Below are 18,394 nucleotides of genomic sequence, written 5' to 3' on the forward strand. Positions count from 1 at the left end.
TCTGGGTTTTTTTAAACTCTTTAAGGGGAGACTGCCTAGGAAAGAGGAAAAACAGATACTTTGCAATGTCAACGAGGCCATGCAGGATGTCCTTATACCCACTGTCATCTTTGCCACACTGACCACAAATAAGATCTTCAGTAGGTATGAGCTGAAATTTACGCTTTGAATCTGTGGCTCAAGCTTTGCAGTGTTCTGATAGCAGAGCATCGCTGGGTCAAGCTCATTGACAGCACAGACCTTATGAATGACACACTTGCCTTTGGGCAAAAGTTTGCTAAATGATATCTCTTTAGGTTGGTGCAGTTTTACAGTCTTTATTTTACTGTTCATTTCCATCATCAAGTTAGTAAACTAGCCTTTAGTTGTTTGAAAAACCCACATGACATGAAATTAGAGAGATGAGAAATATGATATCATGTTCTGTGGGACACACAGGAATGTTTTAGTTAGGGCAGCAGGGAAGCTTAGAGTTTGATTCAACATTGCTTTCAGATAACCGTTAGTATTATTCCCAGTTATTCACAATGGCAGAGTCTTAATCCCACAATGAGTTCATGAATGCATATTTTATGTTAAAACAGGTGCAGGCAGAACTGCAGAGAAGAGAAATGAAGTATTAAAAGCAAATGGAAAGAAAAATAATACAAACAAGATATTCAACCCTATTCTACTCATAATGGTAGAAGGTTTTATCCTCCTGTGAGGGCATAAACTGTCTCATAATTATACAGTAAGTCTTAAAAGAGCAGAAAAATACACTGCCAAGAGAGCTTCACTCCTTTTTTTTTTAACTCTATGAGAAAAGTCCGTTCCACAAAAGGAGGAAAACAAATCAGCATTTCCTGCTCTACAGCTGCTGAAAAGGAACTGGTTTATTCTGTGGTCTCCTGCAGATGGAAGTGGCCCCCACAGGAAGAATTCTTACTGAGAACTAACTAAAAACTTCCAGAACCTGCTCAGCTTTCAGTCACATTAACTGAAATGGTGTGGTTATTTTCTTACCCACAGCCTTAAAAAAAAACCCTTAGTGCAAACAGGGTCATAAAAGTTTCATATGGAATTTTCAGCAATAACAATGCCTATGGTTGTTGTCACATGTACTAAACCTCAGCTGTTTTATCTCCATTTATTCTTCAAAAGAAGAGAGTTAGCATGCCAAAAGCCTTCTGACTGATATATATTTTAGACCACAAGTATCTCTTTGCCAATGCTACTGACTTCTCCTAGTGCAGTTCCTAAACATGCTCTAAAACATATCTTTAAACCTTCTCCCTTTTAAAGAGACCTACCTCAGAAGCTGGGGTTTGCCCAAGACCCTCTCCACTGCCTGCTGCTTTTTTGCTGCTCACAAAGCATTTCATCAGCCTGTTCTAAATTCCCAGTTGAGGAAATATTGATGAGTCCTTTTAAAAGTAACTATCTTTTATGACTTTTCTTGTCATGAACAGATATGGGGTTTTTTTAATCTCATTCTTTACCTCTGCTTATGACACATTTTTACTCCTGTTATGGTGGAGTACCATCAGGCTATGCTGAACTGGTAGGCAAGAACTGTTCCTAGTGTAACATCAAGCCCAAGATATCCATTAGCACAGCTCTGGTTGTGCCACAGAACAGCAACAGGTTGTCTCCTGCATGGGCACGTTAGCTTCTGCAAACCAACGCAGATAAGCAACTTTAACTTTGAGTATTCTCACTTAGGTATTGTCTTTGGGAAATTCCATCTTTATTGACATAACGATGCTAGACTGTTATTTAATCTAAGGAAGAAGTAAAAAATTCATGATGGGAGAAGCGTTTCTTCTTTTGGAGAGTACATCTCCCCATATTTCCTTCAGACGTGTAGACATGAGCTTATTAACTTAGTGAAAAAACAGTACTTTAAAAAATCTTGTAAAAATGATTTTAATCTTCTTATATTTGGGTCTATTCATCAGCATAAAAATATTGTTCATAATTTATTTGTTGGGCATAAGGGCAGCATTTTCAAAAGTTTTATCCTTTGCCTTCTAATAAACTTTTCTGTAAGTTTATCTTTTGATGTGAATATTTTTATATAGTCCCTATTTAAGGAAAAACAAGTCTTTCTGATTTTCATTTTTTTTTATATTGTCAATGTCCATAATCAAAGTTATTTATGAATATATTTTCATTGGATATACAAAGACACTTTTGGATAGCCATTGCATGATGCTGAATTTGACTCATAAGTTTGAGGCAGATCAACTATTTACTTTAAAGTTTAATTGTGATGACTGTTTTTGGTAGCACAAATACTTACTGAAGAAGTATTTTGAAATCAAATTCTACTCATGTCCTGTTATACAATTGCAACTAAATGATGTACTTTATATTCTTGCATAAAGAATATATCAGTGGTAAAGGATGGACTAGCTACTCACCTACAACAAATACTTGTAATGTTTGTTAATATGACACCCGAGCAAAGACCGAGAATGAAGCCTCCTTGTACAAAACACAGGTACAGACAGGGAAAAATAGACAGTTTTTATATTTCACTGTAGATATTTGACTACTATAATCATTACAGGAAGCCTGAGGGTATCTGAGAAAGCAGAAAAATTTTAGGAGAAAAATGAAAATTACTTCTTCTCCTTTAGCAATCCACTGATTTCGTTCCTATTTTGTTACTCAATCTTCTTTATTATTAGACCTTTCCCCTCATTGTTGTTGTTAGACTTGTATAATGTTTTTCCCTAGAAAACATATGGTATGCAATGGGATTAAAAACTGTACCTGTGAAGTAAAGTACTATCTGAACCAGTTAGTGATGCCAAACAACTGATCACATTAAAATTACTATCTTTGACCTTTTTAGGCAGTCAAAATGTTGGCTTCATCTGAGTCCAAGAAAAAAAACCTAACTATAAATACCAGAAATGCTTTAACTTTATGCTAGACTTAAATCTGAGAGCTCTCCCTCCCGCATCCCCCCTCTCCCTCTAAGAAGTAAGAAATAGGAAAAATTAAGACCTGTACTGATTCCATGTTTCTCTAAGCTTGCACTAACCCATAACAGAAATATTTCAAGTGGCTGCAACTTCATTTCTCCAGAGGGCTGACTATTAACAGGGTGGAAAGGAATGAAAATAAATGGTGAAAAAATTGTTATGTTAAGTCCATCGATTTGATGCCCAATACAATTATCACAGCTTGCCTATTGGTACGCTTAGTCTCAGGATCCCTGTTATGCTGTGATTAGGGAGAAGGGCTGAGGGAAGTATGGTCTATGGGGGCCTCCCACAAGTTGTCCTCCCTCAAGAGCCAGCTTGAGAGGGTGATATGAGTGTGGAACCTGGAGGAAGATTTCCTTGTAAGCAGTGGTTTACCTGGCAGATGCTGGTCTTGCTGTATCTGCTGCCCCTGGAGCTCCAGCATGTAAACCTGCAAGTGTTCCTGGAGAAGCAGGAAATGCAGAGTAGCTGGGGTTACTTTTTCATGCCAAATTTCGGGTGCCATGGAGTCTGTACATAAATTCTGCCTGTGGTTTATGTTATCCTGGATCAAGGTCTCCTTTCTTCATTTTTTTTGAGTGATTAATTTTAATGTTACCTTTAGTTACTGCTTTTAAGAAACATCTGAGCACACTCAGCAAGGCATCCCAGTAACCTAAGTAAATTCTTAGATTGCCCACAGAAAAGGCAGTCACCTTGTGCTGCCAATCCACTAAAAAATGAAAAAAAAAGTGGATGTTTTGTCAGGAGCATTCCTGGTAAACATATAAGTTCAGAACTGTAATTAAACTGGCTTTTCACAAATTGTGCTTTGTCCCTCAACCATTTAGTAAAGAGATTACTTTCCCTACAAATCCTTCTTCTGTTTGATGAAGTCTTTCACTTACTTTAAAAGCGGCAGGTCCCAAGCATTTCCTCTGCTTAGCCCACCCAGCAGCCCACTCTTCTTCCTTTCTCCCTCCTTGTATAACTCAGATACTGTTTCTTAAGTGTCACTGAGGAACTTGTCTACCTCATTTTACATACCAAGTTGTTTTATTCCTTTCACAATGACATTTGATGGACAGGAGTGTGTGGGTATTATGTTCATGTGCCTTGGGTCTAATTTACTTATATTTGGAAAACCCTTCTTTTAGTAATTAGAAGTGATCAAATGGACTTCAACAACAACTTTATGGTATAAGGAATATTGGGAAATAGTCACCACTATATGGAAGTAATAATGAAGGGGACTGTATGAATTCGTGATAACCATTAGTGCAAAAAACCTCATTCCTTCTATAGCAGATCCCCTATTCTGAAATGACAGCTTTTTCCTCCCTTGTGAATGTGAAGTGCCAGATTACGAATTCAATAGCTGCTTCTTTTTCAAGACATTGCTTATGAAGATACCCTGCACTGTCACTGCATATTATTAGCACTAAACACATATGCAGCACCATAAATTACAAGATGCATGCTCTATCTGAAAAGCTTATGGTCTAAATGAGATATGAGAAATTCACAGGAAAACACAGGACAACAGTTCTGGAAAGGCAGTGGGTAAGGATTATTATTTGTGATTTAAATTAAGGAGTAAGAACTGCACAAAGGGGTATGTGCCAGGAGAAATTTGAAAAGAAGATGGGGAGCACTTTGTAGCTAGGGAAAGGAAAACTGTTCAAAACACAGGACAGGAATGGATTCTGAGATAGCACATCAAAAGCTTTCATTAATGAATTAACAGTCAGATTTCTCTTTGCCTGCTACTGGTTCTCACTTCTTCAACTGTACTTCTGCACACTTCTGTCTGCATTTTATTTGTTAGTTTTTTAATATCTAGTCTGAAAAACTGAAGAGGTAGAGACCCTTCTACCCTGTAATTATTGACAATTCTGAATCATAGTGCTTGGCATGGTATTTATGAATGTTCTACATTTAACAAATCAAGCCTTCAATAGATGCCATCATCATAATGTCACAATTATTCATTTGTTCAGCGGTGGCTGCCAAAAGTGTATCTAACTTACACGGTTAAGATGAGCAGTCAGCTGTCGAAACAACTTAGCCTGCATGTGAGAAACATATCTCAATTATATTTTTCTCAGTGACCTCATGTCTCTGTGGTCTTTTCCCCTCTTTTCATTTTTCTTTTCTTTTTTTCAGAATTGTTTGGAAGGCGATAGGGGCTTTTTGGTTTTATTTTTTTATATTTTTAATTTTTTTTAATTTATTTTTGAGGGCCACACCTCATGAATCTTGCTGATGTAGTAAGTTGAGTAGCTTCATGAGTACTTTTGCAGTACTAGTCCATAACAATATCCAATGTGCATTATTAAAGAGTAAGACCAAACATTAGTCCTTGAAGTCCTGAGATTGTAAGTCAGTAGGAACTAGGCGATTACTGTAATAAAGTGTATCTGTCCCATTCTTATACTTCTCCTTGGACATCTAGTACTGTACTTACTGTCAGATACATCTTACTAAGCTAGAAGAATCTCTGATCTGACCTGCTCCAGTGACTCATATGAATATTTCTTTCCTTAGGGGTCTTGGGAGATTGGGTTTGTTCAGCTATGGAGAAAAGCAGACTGAAAACTCTGGGAAAGTACTACGAGATGGCAACATTCAGGTGACTCAGTTTTTGTGCTCAGTGAGTGGAATATAGTTTTGTAGCATGAAAGAAAGTGACAGATATTCTTATTTTCTGCTTGTACATAAGTATGAAAGTTCTGCTTAATTTATGGGAGAAAAAATCAGAAATAAACCACACTGCTGTGAAGACAATCCTTCATAATTGTACTAGGGAGGAATAGTTGCCATTTAAATGAAAAATAAGTTAAGGATTAAATACACTAAGTCGGGAAAGCAGAGACTTGTGGATTCCAAAGAAATTCAGGCATGAAGATGAGACTACGAATTTGATCGAGAATCAGCTTCCTGCTGTCTCACTACTATTTGCTATACTGGAAAAAGTAGGCCAGCAGTACTCATTAGTGCAAAATTTAGCTTGAGGTTATCATGTTGTCTTCAAAACAGACAATGTCTCTGTGTCTTTTGTACTAACAGCAAGGAAAATGGATGTGTGTGCCCTACGACCTGGCAGCTGCTGAGCTGATTTTTTTATTTCCTTTCATTAAGTGTCATTGCTAAGTCACTACTTATGTGCAGTAAGTCAGTTGCAATACAGGACTATATGTGTAGCTGCAGTTAGCTGTGGCTTACAGATGAAGTCTATTCTACACTTTCCCTCTTAGCTTGGGATTGTGTTTCATATCCAAGCTGCAGCAATGTTTCATGTGGTGGTTCTTCTTGTTTTACTTAAGATTTTAAAACTAATATTTCCAGTCTCTTACAAGCTAAGATGCTTAGAATCTTACAAACTCAGGATTTCACAACACTCTTTCCTTGGACTGTAAACATCCATTCTTTTTTGGTGTCACACTTTTCTTCCTAAATTGCTGTACTAGCAACCTTCTCCATCAGGTATTTTTCAGTCACCTAAAAACGCCCTTAATTTACCAGAGGTGAGTGCCACCCTGAACATATGGCTTAGCTGGCAGTCACCAGCAAGGAGTCTTTAATTTCTGAAGATGAATACTTGGCCTTCTACCTTCCCTCATATGCAAAGTTCCCCCCAAAGGAGTCCCTTGCTATTCCACTGGTGGTTTCTGGGGACAGCTGTAGCCTTCCCTCATGTCCAGGAGGCTTGCAAATGGCCTGCCCTGGCCTCAGATGGCCATCATTTCATCACTAGGGCCTTCAGTGGTCATCTTACTTCTCTCATATTGGAGCACTTCTTCCTCTTAAATTGTAAGAAACTTCAGTCCTTCAAAGCAAGGGAGATTTTCAAAGCATGAGATTTCTGTAAGACCTACAGGGAATGAGTCTATGGTTTCCCCTAACTTCTTAAAAATATCTTCATTCCTGGGCTAAAAAGACTTAATCTGTAATTGCAGGAAACCTCATACTTCAACCTTAACATGTGAAAGTCATAAATATGTATGTTATTTTTAAAAGTTAGAGGAACAGAAGTCTTTCCTGGAAAATACTCTCATCTAAACCTGGTGCATTTGTAGTGGATGCCCTTTCTCCACCTTCACAGAATCACAGAACCACAGGAGAGCTATTTTACCTTTGTTTTGTTCCTCTCTGTATCCCAGTTTTCCCCATGTCCAAGTCTTCCTTGCTACTGAAGGAAGCAATAACTACTCTGACCTTTTCACTGCTTAATGAGAAGGTGACTGACTTGCTATTCAGGTAATTCATCAGTGTGAATACTAAAACACCTGTACATAAACCCAGATCTAAACTGTTGTTAAATGTAGAGCCAAATCAACAAAAATAATTTTGGAGGGATCTAAACTGAGATCTTGGAGATGGCATGACATGTTATCTCATTAGTGTGTCATGAGATATTTTCTGAGTGGCTTTGGATTTTTATATAGTGTGGTTGCCTGCATTTTACTTAGTAAAATCTATCCTTTTTGCATAGGGGACATTATCAATGCTATAGCAACAGGTTTATTTGGACTAACTGATAGTTACCTATGTATTTTTTTCTCATTAAATTCAATAGAAGAGCTCACTCTTTATTAATATTTCTGCCGTTTCTAGCTAGGACTCTAAAAGTGTTTCCAGACTTATAGAGCCAAATCAGTCACAAGTTTTGGGAGATTTTTTATGGCCGGTTTAATCTTATGAAGGCAAGCAGACTACTTCAGCTATTTATGAAACAGAAGGTAAGGTAAATTCTTTAGAAAATATGTCATTCGGAAGGTAAATTCTTTAGAAAATATGTCATTAATATCCTGTGGTTTTGCAGGTTTACTAGGAAAGCATCACAACTTAATTAAACAGTAAGGTAAGATCCTGAGTGGTTGCATTTGTAGTATCTAGACATTTACAAGATGCAAATAATAATTAATTGTAGCTAGGTAAGTCAGATAGCTAAAGAAATGCATTTATACCACAGCAACTGACTTCTATGCCCTTTCACAAAACACCTCCTGCAATTTTGGAATTATGCAATAGATATACAGTGTTGGTTTTCTTTCTATTTCTCTGCTTTTTATGCCTAAGCTTCACTATGTCTAAACATAATTGACTCTCACAAAGCAAAAAATAGTATTGTCTGTTTTGCTAAATCCAACCTTATTCAGCATATGGTGACATTGAAGACACATATCTTAAGCAACATTAAGATAAAATAGATCTTCTCACTTGTAGAACTTTCACTTTCTACTGTAATGTGATTTAGTGAAGTTATATTTTAAAGATGCATTACATTTGAAGCATTTGTTGTGCATTTACTGCAGATATGTTGCTAAGTAGCTGTGGCTCAAAAACGCAGAGATCATTGAAATTCAGACTCTTATAACAGCTGAGCAGATATTATTACATATTTCAATTCCAAATGCTGGATAATGGTCTCTCCCTCTTAACGGATTTTCAAAACCTTTTACCTTTTACTATTAGAAAAATTTGATGACTTTGAAGAAGTTCTAAGTTTAATAATGTTTTTGGTTTTAGTTGGGGATGGAGAAAGGAAAGGAAGAGGAACTTAAGGCATTGAAAGGAGTTGTAGTTTAGATCTTGGAATAATTGATTTAAAAATGTATATAGAGAGACCTTTTTAAATCATACGCTTAAAATTAAGTACTTTAAGTAACTGAACAGCTTACAGATTTGTGAACACCAAATGATGCATACTCACCACCACTTTGGGAAGTCAATTCTTCTTTTAGGCTAAACAAATAAACAAGAAATTAGAAACACACCGTCACAAAATCTTCTCAAATAAATTGTTGAAGGTGTGCATCAAAGAAAGAGAATGCAAGGCTCTCCTGTTAAGTTATAACTGTGATTGCACAGTTCCATTTATGCATCATTTTCTCTGCTTTTTTTTTTTTTTTTGTCTGTTTTCTCTATGACCCAGACAGTAATAGCAGGTACAGTTTAAAATCTGCCTCTCCTTTTATCTTAACTTCATATCTGTTTTGCCTAGGTTAGTTGTTCTTGCCAATAAATTAGGTGATGTCCAGTTTGGATTTAGTTTTTGGAAGAAATGCATTCTGAACCCCAAAATATTTGTCATCAGTCAGCAAACACAGTTTGTTCTCGACTTTCAGGAAATGTTTCTCTTGAAAGGACTGTCACATCTTTTGTTATATGGCTTGAAAAAGTGTTTATACCCTTCTTTGGCTTTATAAAGCATCAAGCTTATTTAAATAATTATAGAGTCATTTAGTTAATGTGTTCTTTTTTAAACTTGCCTGGCTACAGTGAATGTAGTTTTCACAGCAAAAGAGCCCCTTTTACGTAACAGCATTTTTCTTCTCCCTGCTCCACCCCCACCTCACAACATAAATGCAAGACAATTATTTTACTGCTGAGAAATCAGCTCATTTGCAAACGCCACCCCGGAACACAAGAAGAAAGGCCTTTATTGAAACACTAATAAAGGCACCATGTTAGAATAATTTTATCCTGACGGGCCCACAATCACTCAATATTTTAAGACCTGTCATCACAACAGCATGATCTGCATGCAAAAGTGCAAATTTATGCTGTGACATCACAGCACTAAGAGTATAGTTGGAATAAAATTACAATGCTTCACCCTAGCGTTTAACAGCAAGACAGAACACTTTAGATGCCCACCCTGGGCCGATACTTTGCTATGCATCACTGTACCCCATATTCTGTAAACACTTGAAGTATCATGACACAGACTTCTGAAGAGTTCAGTGTGTCTGTCAAGTATTTCCAGAGTCAGCTTTCAGTGAGTACTCAGTGACCTGTATTGTTAATACACAGTACGCTGCACATTAACGGAAAGTTGGAAGAATATCAAATCAACAAAGGCCACAATTTTAATGCTTTAAATATGGATAATTAAGTAAGAAGTCACTATACAATGTCTGCAGACCTAATACTATCATTTTTTAGTGAGTTAATAAATTCCAGTCATGGGTTGTTGTTATATGCTAAGTTTAAAAGAATGAGCACATCTGCATAAGAACTGTACCTTTAAATTACAACTGTTAAACTTTATGACATCTTTATTCCTTACTGTAACTAGGGGAAAAAAAAAGAAAAAAAGGAGATGAAACAAATGCAGGCTAAATATGGGAAAGTGCAATGTTTTACATGCCGTGTTTAGACACAACATTCTGCTTGCAGTTTAACATTTTCTGGCTAAGCTACAAGAATTTTCAGTATAATCAGACATGTTTTGCACCACAGTACAAGCAAAGGTGCTGATTCTCATTTTTCTTAGATTGCTTTACACCATGAACTTCTACCAGAGCTATGAGACAAGAACTGCCTCTGAGTGATTAAACCTACTTACCTAGATCCTGATTTTATTAAAATCAGTTTATAAAAGAAGTAACTCTCTCGAAGGACATTTCCTTGTGCTGTTGCAAAACTAATGCAAGTGAAATTAAGGTAAGGCTAGGCTGGGGGAGCTGGTGACCTTCAGAAATAAGAAAACTGTGGGATGCATTTTTTCAATAACAATTTAGATTGGATTACTCTGAGTGCAGTTGTGGTTATCAGTGAAAAAAGTTTCCCATAGCAATTTATATACCTTGTCTAATATACTTAATTCTATTTTTAATAGGTCTGAAATGAGATTGTCTCTCCTGTTAATTCTCTCATTAATGAAAAACAGATTTATTACTGAACTTAAAATTACAATGAGAGAATCTTAGGAGGGGGTTGGCAACACCAAGGCTCCTAAACTGAAGGTGCACTGGTGTGACTGTGCACTACAGACCCAGTTAAGGCTCAGATAGGCTGTCATCTCAGGCTCCCAGCCCTGGTGAGTGCTGGGAGGCAGGCTGCTGTGGTCCTTGAGATGGGATTGTGGTGATGGGATTGTGGTGCTGGGGTCTTCTTGGACTGTGGAGGGAGTGGGCAGGGAAGAGGGCTGTGCTCAGTCCTCCATCACCTCTGCCCCTGGTGCTATAAACCCTATACCATTTTTATACTTAGATTATCACAAAGCCAGAAGTAAACCTCTAAATGGCATCAGGAAAGAGTAAGGAAGGAGTGCCGTTTCATAACAATGTTTTCTACAGCTGATTTTCCAAGTAATGACTTAAAGTGCAAAAAACCTTTGGAGACAAAGTGACTGCAAGTGCATTTTTTTCTAATGGGAGCATCATACATGTGATTCTCATACTTAATACCATTTTCCTATTTTTAGGTGACTTGCTTCTCTCAAATGACCGTGTGCTGAAATTACCTATTTGGTGAATAGCCAGTGAGCATAGAAATGCTCCCAGACCTGAGGAGCTGGCAAAAATAATGAGGTATATCTTACAAAAATAAGATCTTACTATCTAATATATTTTTGCTTTTTTCTCTTCTTATTTCAATTCAAACACTTATGTTCATAATTTTCAAAATGCATATGCCTGGATATGTACTGTAGAAATAAGCAAGCTGAACAAAACCAGAAATATTTTCAAGACAAGGAAAAAGAAAATCAATGCAAAAAAAAAGGCAAATTTTTAATTCCTCTAACCTAAAACTTAATCTATCTTGGCACTCTTTTGTCATCCAGGAATTCTGTGGAGACAAGTAAGGACAATTACTTCTGTTCAACGGGTCTGTGAAGTCCTGTAAGTGGGAGTTTAAACTCTGGTGAAAGCCTTTCCTTCCAGGTGTCTCAAGAGACTGTTCAGTACCTGTTGCCTCCGTACTCTTTCTGCAGTCACAGTTCTGCCTTCTAGTCCCTGCAACACAAATTCTCACCTGTAGGATACCTCATGAAGTATAGCTTTGCAGCAAGTAGATCTTGAAGGTATCAGAAAATAAGAAAAGTTATTGTGAAACTGTAATATACTTTATTCTTGTAAAATACTTCATTTTGTAAGCCGATTGAACCTCACTTTCATTTTGTGCCTTTGTTGTTCATGGAAGCAGCTGCATTGCCACAAGAAAAAACTAAAACTGCTGAAAAAATTATTTACTTACATCTTGATTCTTTTGCCAGAAGGTTGTTAATTTGAAAGTGGTAACACTTCTGTCTTTTAGAGGAGTGAGACATCTAGGGTACATGCCCTGAGGCCTCGCTTTTCAGGAAGGGTTTCTGTAACAGCAAGGCTTGGAAAGGGCCTTGTAACTCAGCAAATCAGCTATTAGTCAGCACAGAAGGCCTGTTTTGTGGCCCCCCACTGTATTCTTTACAGTAATTCCCTGTTTGTCTTACACTGGGAGCCCAGAATTGGACACGTTACTTCAGATGAGGCCTCACTAGGGCAGAGTAGAGGAGGAGGATAACTTCCCTTAAAATGTTGGCCACAGTCTTCTTCATATACCCCAGAATACTGTTGACCTTCTTGGCCATAAGGGTACATTGCTGATTCATCGTCAACTTTGTCCACCAGGACTCACAGGTATTTCTCTGCAGAACTCCAGGTCCTTCTTCAGGTTTGAGACCACCTGAGGAATTTGAACATACACAAGTCATGGGACCCAACAAGATATATCCCAGCATCCTGAGGGAGCTGGTTGATGTCATTGTCAAGCTACTCTCCACATATTTGAAATTTCATAGCAGTCAGTTTAAGTACCTGGTGTCTCAAGAAAAGGAAACATCACATCCATTCTTAAAAGCATGAAAAGGCAGATCCTGGGAACTACCAGCCTTCCATAGTCACCTCCGTTCCTGATAAGGTCATGGAGCAGATCCTTTTGGAAGACATGTAAGACAATGAAGTCATTAGAAAGGCAGGCAAAATGGCTTCACTAGGGGTAAATCAGGCCTTCTACAACTGAGTGGCTCCATCAGTAAACAAGGAAAGAGAAACTGGATGTCACCTATCTGGAATTCTGTAAGGCCTGCAGTACTGTCCCTCACAACATTCTTGTCTGTAAACTGGAGAGATATGGGTTTGATGGATGGAGTAATAGATGGGTAAGGAATGGGCCTGATGGCCATGTCCAAGACTTATAGTCAATGGTTCAATGTCACTGTGGAAACCAATAACAAGTGTTGTCCCTCAAGGGATCGTACTGGGAAAAATATTCAATACCTTTATCAATGACACAGCTAGTGGGACTGTGTGCAGACTCAGCAAGTTTGCAGATGCCATAAAGCTGAGTGGTGCAGTTGATTTGCTTGAGGGGGTGACCTTGACAGGCTTGAGGAGTGGGTGTATGCAAACGTCATGAGGTTCAGCAAGGCCAAGTGGAAGGTCTTACATATGAGCAGCCTGAAGTGTCAATATAGGCTAAGGGGTGAATGGATTGGCAGCAGCCTTGTGGAGATGACATTTGAGATAAAGGTAGGTTAAAAATTGGACATGAGCCAGCAATGTGAGTTTGAAGCTCAGAAAGCCAATCAATTGTATCCTGTGCTACATTAAACGGAGCATGATATGAAACTAAATACAGGGATACCAACCAGCCCTTGAGGTCACGCTTATACCGTGCCTATGGGCATTGTCCTCAGATTGTTTGTTTTTTCCTTGTTTGTTTGTTTCTTTGTTTCTAAATTTGACGTTCTGAAGGATTATGAATTGCTTATTGAGGAATGATGTGGATAGTGTGCCAGGAACAGGGTAGTTTGGTGAACCAAAAGGCTAGAAAAGGTGTTAACTGCAGTTGGTGTTAGAATGTGTTATTTCATTGCTGCTTCTTAAAGATTTTTCAAAATATATCAGACTTCTGAGTCATTTGGTATTAAGTTTCTCCAAAAGGCAACGGGTTCAAAAACTTGTATGCTAGTCAAGAGGCCTTCTATAAGTAGTAAAATTTATTAAATATTTAGCATTAAAATGGAAGTGCAGTTCAAAACAGATACTTGTACAGATTCTCTTCCATGGTTTGATTTCTGTTTTTAAAAGAAGATGAAAATGTCAGTTTGCTCAGATTTTATATATGCTCCAACATCAGACAGAACAGTTTTGAATGCATTTCCTTACGTACCTCTAGAGACAGTTAATGACTGTTGAAGTCACTTGTCTGATGTGAGAAAATATCAATCTGAAAACTAAAGAAATTATTTCTTCTCTTTTATTAAAGAAGGAAGTAGTAGATTATGAAAACCACCCCAGAATATGATGCCCTTTTACATTCACAAGTAAATCTTCTGTAATATCTTAGAACATCTATTCCATGTTAATATGTTCTGGTTGTCAAGTACAAGGTTGTCAAAATTCACAATGGTTGCCCATAGATGTTGTGGGTGTCCCACCTTTGGAAGTGTTCCAATTCAGGTTGGATGGGGCTTTGAGCAACCTGATCTGATGAAAGATGTACTTGTCTACGGCTGAGGGCTTGGACTATATGATCTTCTAGAATTCTTTCTAACCCAAACCACTCTATTGTTCTCTGATTTGTAAGAGTTGGAAAATATCCTGTATCATGAAGAAATAACGATGCTTTGGTCTTGGCAAAAAGTTGTCGTCTTTATATATGGTTATCAATTCTATCTGTATGTTTCCATAGCGGCTATTAGAGAAATAGAATGTGCAGACTGGGATATTAGCTATCAGTTCAAAATTAGAGAATTTCTTCTCAGCTTATAACTGAAAATTGTCATACTAATATCTATCTCATATGGCAGCTGTTTTAGCAGTGTGTATATATTTTCTTCTACACTTGTGTTAATTAAAAATGTTGTGTTTGATCTTTCAATGATGTTTGTAATCAGTCTTTTTGTGTGTGGTCTTTCCACATATTTCTTTTTCACAACTGCGTTGCTTACTCCTTGAAACTTTTCTTCCCTGAGCATTTCTCTTTTTTAGGTCTATGCATTCCAAACACCCTAAAGACATATTAATATTCCTGGGAATGTTGTTTGCTCAAGGCATGCTAGCATGCAGCACATTTGCCTGGGCATACATAAATCTTAGTTTCTAATTAAGTAATAAAATAGCATAAATTCTTACTGTGCTCATGTTTAGTTAGTACAATCTGTTTCAAAATAACCCTTAGAAGAGTAAACACAGCTGAGTTATTAACAATGAGGACTCTGTCATGCAGGGCATTGGAAGCAGGTGCAGAGGAACTCTCTGTATGAGAAAGAAACCAAGAAAAGACAAAACTTCAGAGTTTTGGAAGGTGAAGAGAGCTTCTGGCGAGAACACCACATCTAATGCAAGCCAGGAATACAGAGCAGCTGACTTTGAAAGCTCATGTTTATATAAGAACCAACAAGTTTCTTTTCTGAGCCCGAGGCCCTGACCTTTCTCCAGTACTCCCCTAAGCAGCCCTGAAACCTTCCCTCTCCTGTCAAAAATTACAGGCAGCCTACTGTCCCTTACAGCGACTTTGTATGGTTATGCCACGAAGTTCTGGTCTAACCATAACCTTTCCTGCCCTTCCTAAGTGCTGCTTTTCGTTCACAGACACACGGGTAGTGATAGATGTTTCCTCAAGCTTTTGCCCAGTATTTAAAAAGCTAATTCTCTGCATTTTCTATAAATTAGTAAATAATACCTTTTTTCAGATTTGCATGTCATCTGTACTCTCAGTGCAGTACTAAATCACAACTGACCCCAGCATGTTTTAAGTATTATTGATCCTTAAAAAGTTGCAAAATCGTCTTGGATTTTGCTACTAAAAGGAGAAAATAGTCACAAATTCATGAAGCTCAAGTCCTTGTTTAGTCTGAGGTGCCACATGGAGAATTGGCACAGAAAGTCCCTACACATTCTCTTTTTGGTATCACACACAGCAATGTAAGAGATAATACTAAGGGAGAACTTCCTGTCTGTAAGTCTGAGAGTGGAGGCACAAGTTGCTTCCTTTCTGCGTTATCCCCAATACAGCAACGTCTCTGACTTGCAAAATGCAAATTGGTTGAATGGGAATTCATCTGAATAAGGATAGAGGAGGTTTGCTTATACAGAAGTGCAAGTTTCTTTTGCATTTCATCCACTACTTTTCTGTTGGATGCATGCTGGTACCTGACCCTGCTCATTTCCTCACAATACACAATAGATCTGAAGGAATTTTTGGAGAGAAACATCAAGAGGAAATTGTATTCAAGTCTGGCATTTATACAATCGAAGTTTACTCTTACACAAGTATCTGTATGATATAAGGGCACTCTGCAATATCTAAATGCAAACGAGAAGGGAGGGACAGTTTTCTCTGAGAGTGGTAGCTTCATACTCCATGGATTATTACAAATGGCATTACTGAGCCCTGCGTTTTGCAGAACTGGCAGTGGGAAAAAAGATTTATGAATTTGATTGATTCCAGATTAAAGATTACTTGCATTTTTTATTTTTAATAGACAAACCACTTTCTGCCCTCTCCTCCTCTTCCTTGCCTCCACCCCCACCCCTCTGCCATACACGCACTTTCCCGGTCCTTCTTGGTATCTCTCTGATGATTTAAAATATGGTTGGCTTTATCCTATAAGCATTGACGGTTGACTCCCCATAAGCAACACGAATGTATGAAAATCTCTCTGAGGCCCAAAAAGCAGCTACTTCTTATCCATACTTTTATTTCTTATCACTCTACTTTTAGCTCATACTTTATTTTTATTTTATTCATCTAAACTCAGGCATTCCATTGAAACCCTGTGCATGTTAAGAAGCATTTAATATGTTTTCTAAAAGCAGGGAGGAGTTTATGAAGTTAAAGAAGTAATGAATTCATTGAGACCTGTCAGCTAATTTGAAAAATGTAACCAGAATAAGCATAATATATCACTACTCTGCTTTGGAACCTCCTAAGCAGTTGCAAAACAAACACCAAAACTGTTACATGGGCTGCCAATAATTTAAAATTTGATGTCGGATAAGGCTTGAGTGTGACAATCTTTTTGTTCCCATTTAAACAGAAGCACTAGATTGAATAAGCAAAAGTTCTATTTTGTTCTAAAAAAAATTAGTCTAGCGTTAATTTCACTCTGTAGAATCTCTTTTCTGTAAAGTATAAATAAGGATGGAAACCTGTGCTACTAAACCTCAAGCAGTGAAATCCTAATTCTCTGGCACCTAAGTCAAGAATGTCTTAAAATGCTTTTATAAAAAAATATAAAAAAATTGATTTGCCTCCTGAACCTAATCTTTCCCCATTTTAAACAAAAAAAAGAAAAAGGGGACAAACACAAAAACATGATGTTTACTTTAATTAACTTTATGGCTTCAATTCAGCAGTTGTATTTCAGTGCCTGTGAAATCCTATTGATCCAGTGGGAAAGCTCCAATGCAATGTATGCCACAAAAGAAATCTTTTGGCTTACAGGTATGATGGGTCATTAAATGCTGCCCAGCCTAGGATGCAGCCTTTCCTATTAGGACTGACCAGTGAGAACAGGGGAAAAAGCCCCTTTTAGGAAGCAGAATACTTTTTTTTTTTTATCAGCCACCATGAGGACTACAGTCTGGGCTTGGTGTCATCAGTCACTGGCTGCAAAGCTTTCTTTCCCTAGGCTATGTATACTCTATATCTGAACCCCATAACTAAGAAAAAACACTTCAGCTTTCAGCTACAAGAATTCCTACTCATTACTGACCTGGGTCACAGGCCTTAGAGCTACTCCAAAGGCTAGTGTGTCTTCATCCGCTTTGACTCAATTTTTAGATTTGTGAGTATAATTTTGTTCTCCTCAAAATGTTTCCACTGTAGGATTTTCTTTCTAGATGCTGATGTGCTCTATTGCCCTTAAGATAGACACTGTTTAATTCACTATCTTTTACCCTTTTATTCTATATACACAGATAAAAGAAAGAAAAAAAAAAAAGTTTGTTTGTTTTGTTTTGCTAATGGTAGCACACCCTTTGGTTCTGTAGGATAGGTTTGAACATCATATGAATAGCTCATGGGCTATACACATTTCATACACTAGGGGGGTAATGAGCTTGTGGAACCGATATGCTGTTTCTGGCGAAACTGTTGTGGCCCAGTTAATCGAAGTCCACAAATGGATCCAATATACTTACTGATACAGACCTGAATTCAGTCAAATGATGCAATTTTTGTTATTGTTCTACATTGGAGGATACAAAGTTTGCATATGTAGGTTTTTTATTTGAAAGACACTCATTCATGTAGACATAAGATGTCAGGCCAAATTTCATAATGCCACTTAAGAAGAAGGCTAGTTTTATATGACAGTAATAGATTAAGTTCAAGAGTTTATTTTTTCAATCAATTCTTATTGATTTGGAAAACGCAACTCTTTAATTGGGTATTCAGACTTCCTGGCGGTTTGTAGCAGCTGCTTGGTATTAACTATATAGGGTCTAAAGGGCTACATTTTCAAAGCAGGGTGCACAAATACTGTTAAGAGTAACTTGGACTGCTTGTTAATGTGTAACTCTCCATGTCCAAGCTTTTGAGAAAAAAATTAAAATGAGATTTGCACATCTAAAGTGTTACATTCATATCTAAACAGCAATTGTTTTAAAGACCTGCTTTGCTACTGTATCTAATTTTAGCTTTTTATGTCATTATTA

The 18,394-nt window shown here is 37.4% G+C and overlaps 1 protein-coding gene across 5 annotated transcripts in view; it reads left to right on the forward strand.

Moving 5' to 3' along the window:
- The window catches only part of LOC104058407 (TLE family member 4, transcriptional corepressor), a 296,638-nt gene that overhangs the window by 157,341 nt on the left and 120,903 nt on the right, over positions 1-18,394 (forward strand). Inside the window, exon 21 of one of the 5 annotated variants that reach the window (XM_054055173.1) lies at positions 11,173-11,220. The exons of 3 other annotated variants lie outside the window; for them this stretch is intronic. In XM_054055173.1, coding sequence (XP_053911148.1) covers positions 11,173-11,205 — 33 coding nt within the window. In that variant the 3' untranslated portion in view covers positions 11,206-11,220. Of the gene's footprint in view, positions 1-5,504; positions 5,579-11,172; positions 11,221-18,394 lie in introns of those variants that run through there. One more of the 5 variants, XM_054055171.1, reaches the window with a different exon arrangement.

Source organism: Cuculus canorus, chromosome Z (genome assembly GCF_017976375.1).
Source record: "Cuculus canorus isolate bCucCan1 chromosome Z, bCucCan1.pri, whole genome shotgun sequence".
NCBI classification, from domain to species: domain Eukaryota; kingdom Metazoa; phylum Chordata; class Aves; order Cuculiformes; family Cuculidae; genus Cuculus; species Cuculus canorus.